The 967-nt window shown below is 36.6% G+C and overlaps 1 protein-coding gene across 1 annotated transcript in view; it reads left to right on the top strand.

Moving 5' to 3' along the window:
* Positions 1-651: 651 nt before the first annotated feature.
* Positions 652-967, top strand: part of LOC107099399 (glutamate receptor ionotropic, NMDA 2C-like) — a gene marked incomplete at its 5' end in the record, with an annotated part of 71,695 nt that continues 71,379 nt past the window's right edge. The window contains one exon of the mRNA XM_015397495.1: positions 652-794. Coding sequence (XP_015252981.1) covers positions 652-794 — 143 coding nt within the window. The remainder of the gene's footprint in view (positions 795-967) is intronic.

Below are 967 nucleotides of genomic sequence, written 5' to 3'. Positions count from 1 at the left end.
ATCTAATTATCTTATTTTAAGAGTAAAATTATCCATTCCATTGGCAAACTCTCATTTACCTACTCAAATTAAGGGTAAATACACTTAATTTAATCAATTTTCTCTTATTTCTAGATCGTTTTTGCAGTGGAAATTATGATTTAAATTCCTAGTCCACAAGCATCCTCATTCACATTTTCACAATATGATTTATGTTTACATTATTTAATGTAGAAGAAAAAGATCAAAGATACTTATTTAATTTAAACAAAGATATGAAATATTAAAATATAACCTACAATAACTCAAATGATATCATTGTTCTAGGTCATCAAATCATTTCAGTTTACTCTGTCCAATAAGCTTCCTGTAGTGTCTGCAGAGGTGGAGTATATAAGGAGAACAGAACAAAGGATGGGCTAATGAGATGAATAAGGAGCAGGTGTGAGTAGAGCTAACTAGAAGGAAGCCAAGGGGAAATTAAACAATCACAAGGGGGCAGCAGAGAGTAACTAAAGGCTGCTTGAATATAATGGAAAATAAACCAAAGATGAACAAAACAGAATAACTGAAAACTAAATACTCAGAGTCCCAAAAGGGTAGAGCATGACAGAGATTCATCCATGATGCGGCGCCATATTTATAACGTTTAACTTTTCATGTCTGCATCAGATCTTGGAGGAATACGACTGGGCCGAGTTTGCAGTGATCACCAGCTTGCTGCCGGGCTACGACACCTTCGTGGACATAGTCCAGTCGTACACAGACACGTCCTACTTTCTATGGAATCTGCAGGATATCATGTCTCTGGAAATGTCTGTTGGTGCCAATGATTTGAAGACCAAACGGATGCTGCAGCAGGTAAACTTCAACTGCAACAGAAAATATGCCAAAGCCAGCAGCTCTTATCGTTTACAAAACTCATATCTGAATTCTGACAGCTAACAAACATGTTAGCATCAAGTCGTAGCCATGTCTGTTTTAGAGA

This window comes from Cyprinodon variegatus, unplaced genomic scaffold (assembly GCF_000732505.1).
Source record: "Cyprinodon variegatus isolate N-32 unplaced genomic scaffold, C_variegatus-1.0 Scaffold867, whole genome shotgun sequence".
Classification (NCBI taxonomy): Eukaryota; Metazoa; Chordata; class Actinopteri; order Cyprinodontiformes; family Cyprinodontidae; genus Cyprinodon; species Cyprinodon variegatus.
Note: the sequence above shows the minus strand (reverse complement) of the source record. Positions and strands in the feature narration are given on the sequence as shown.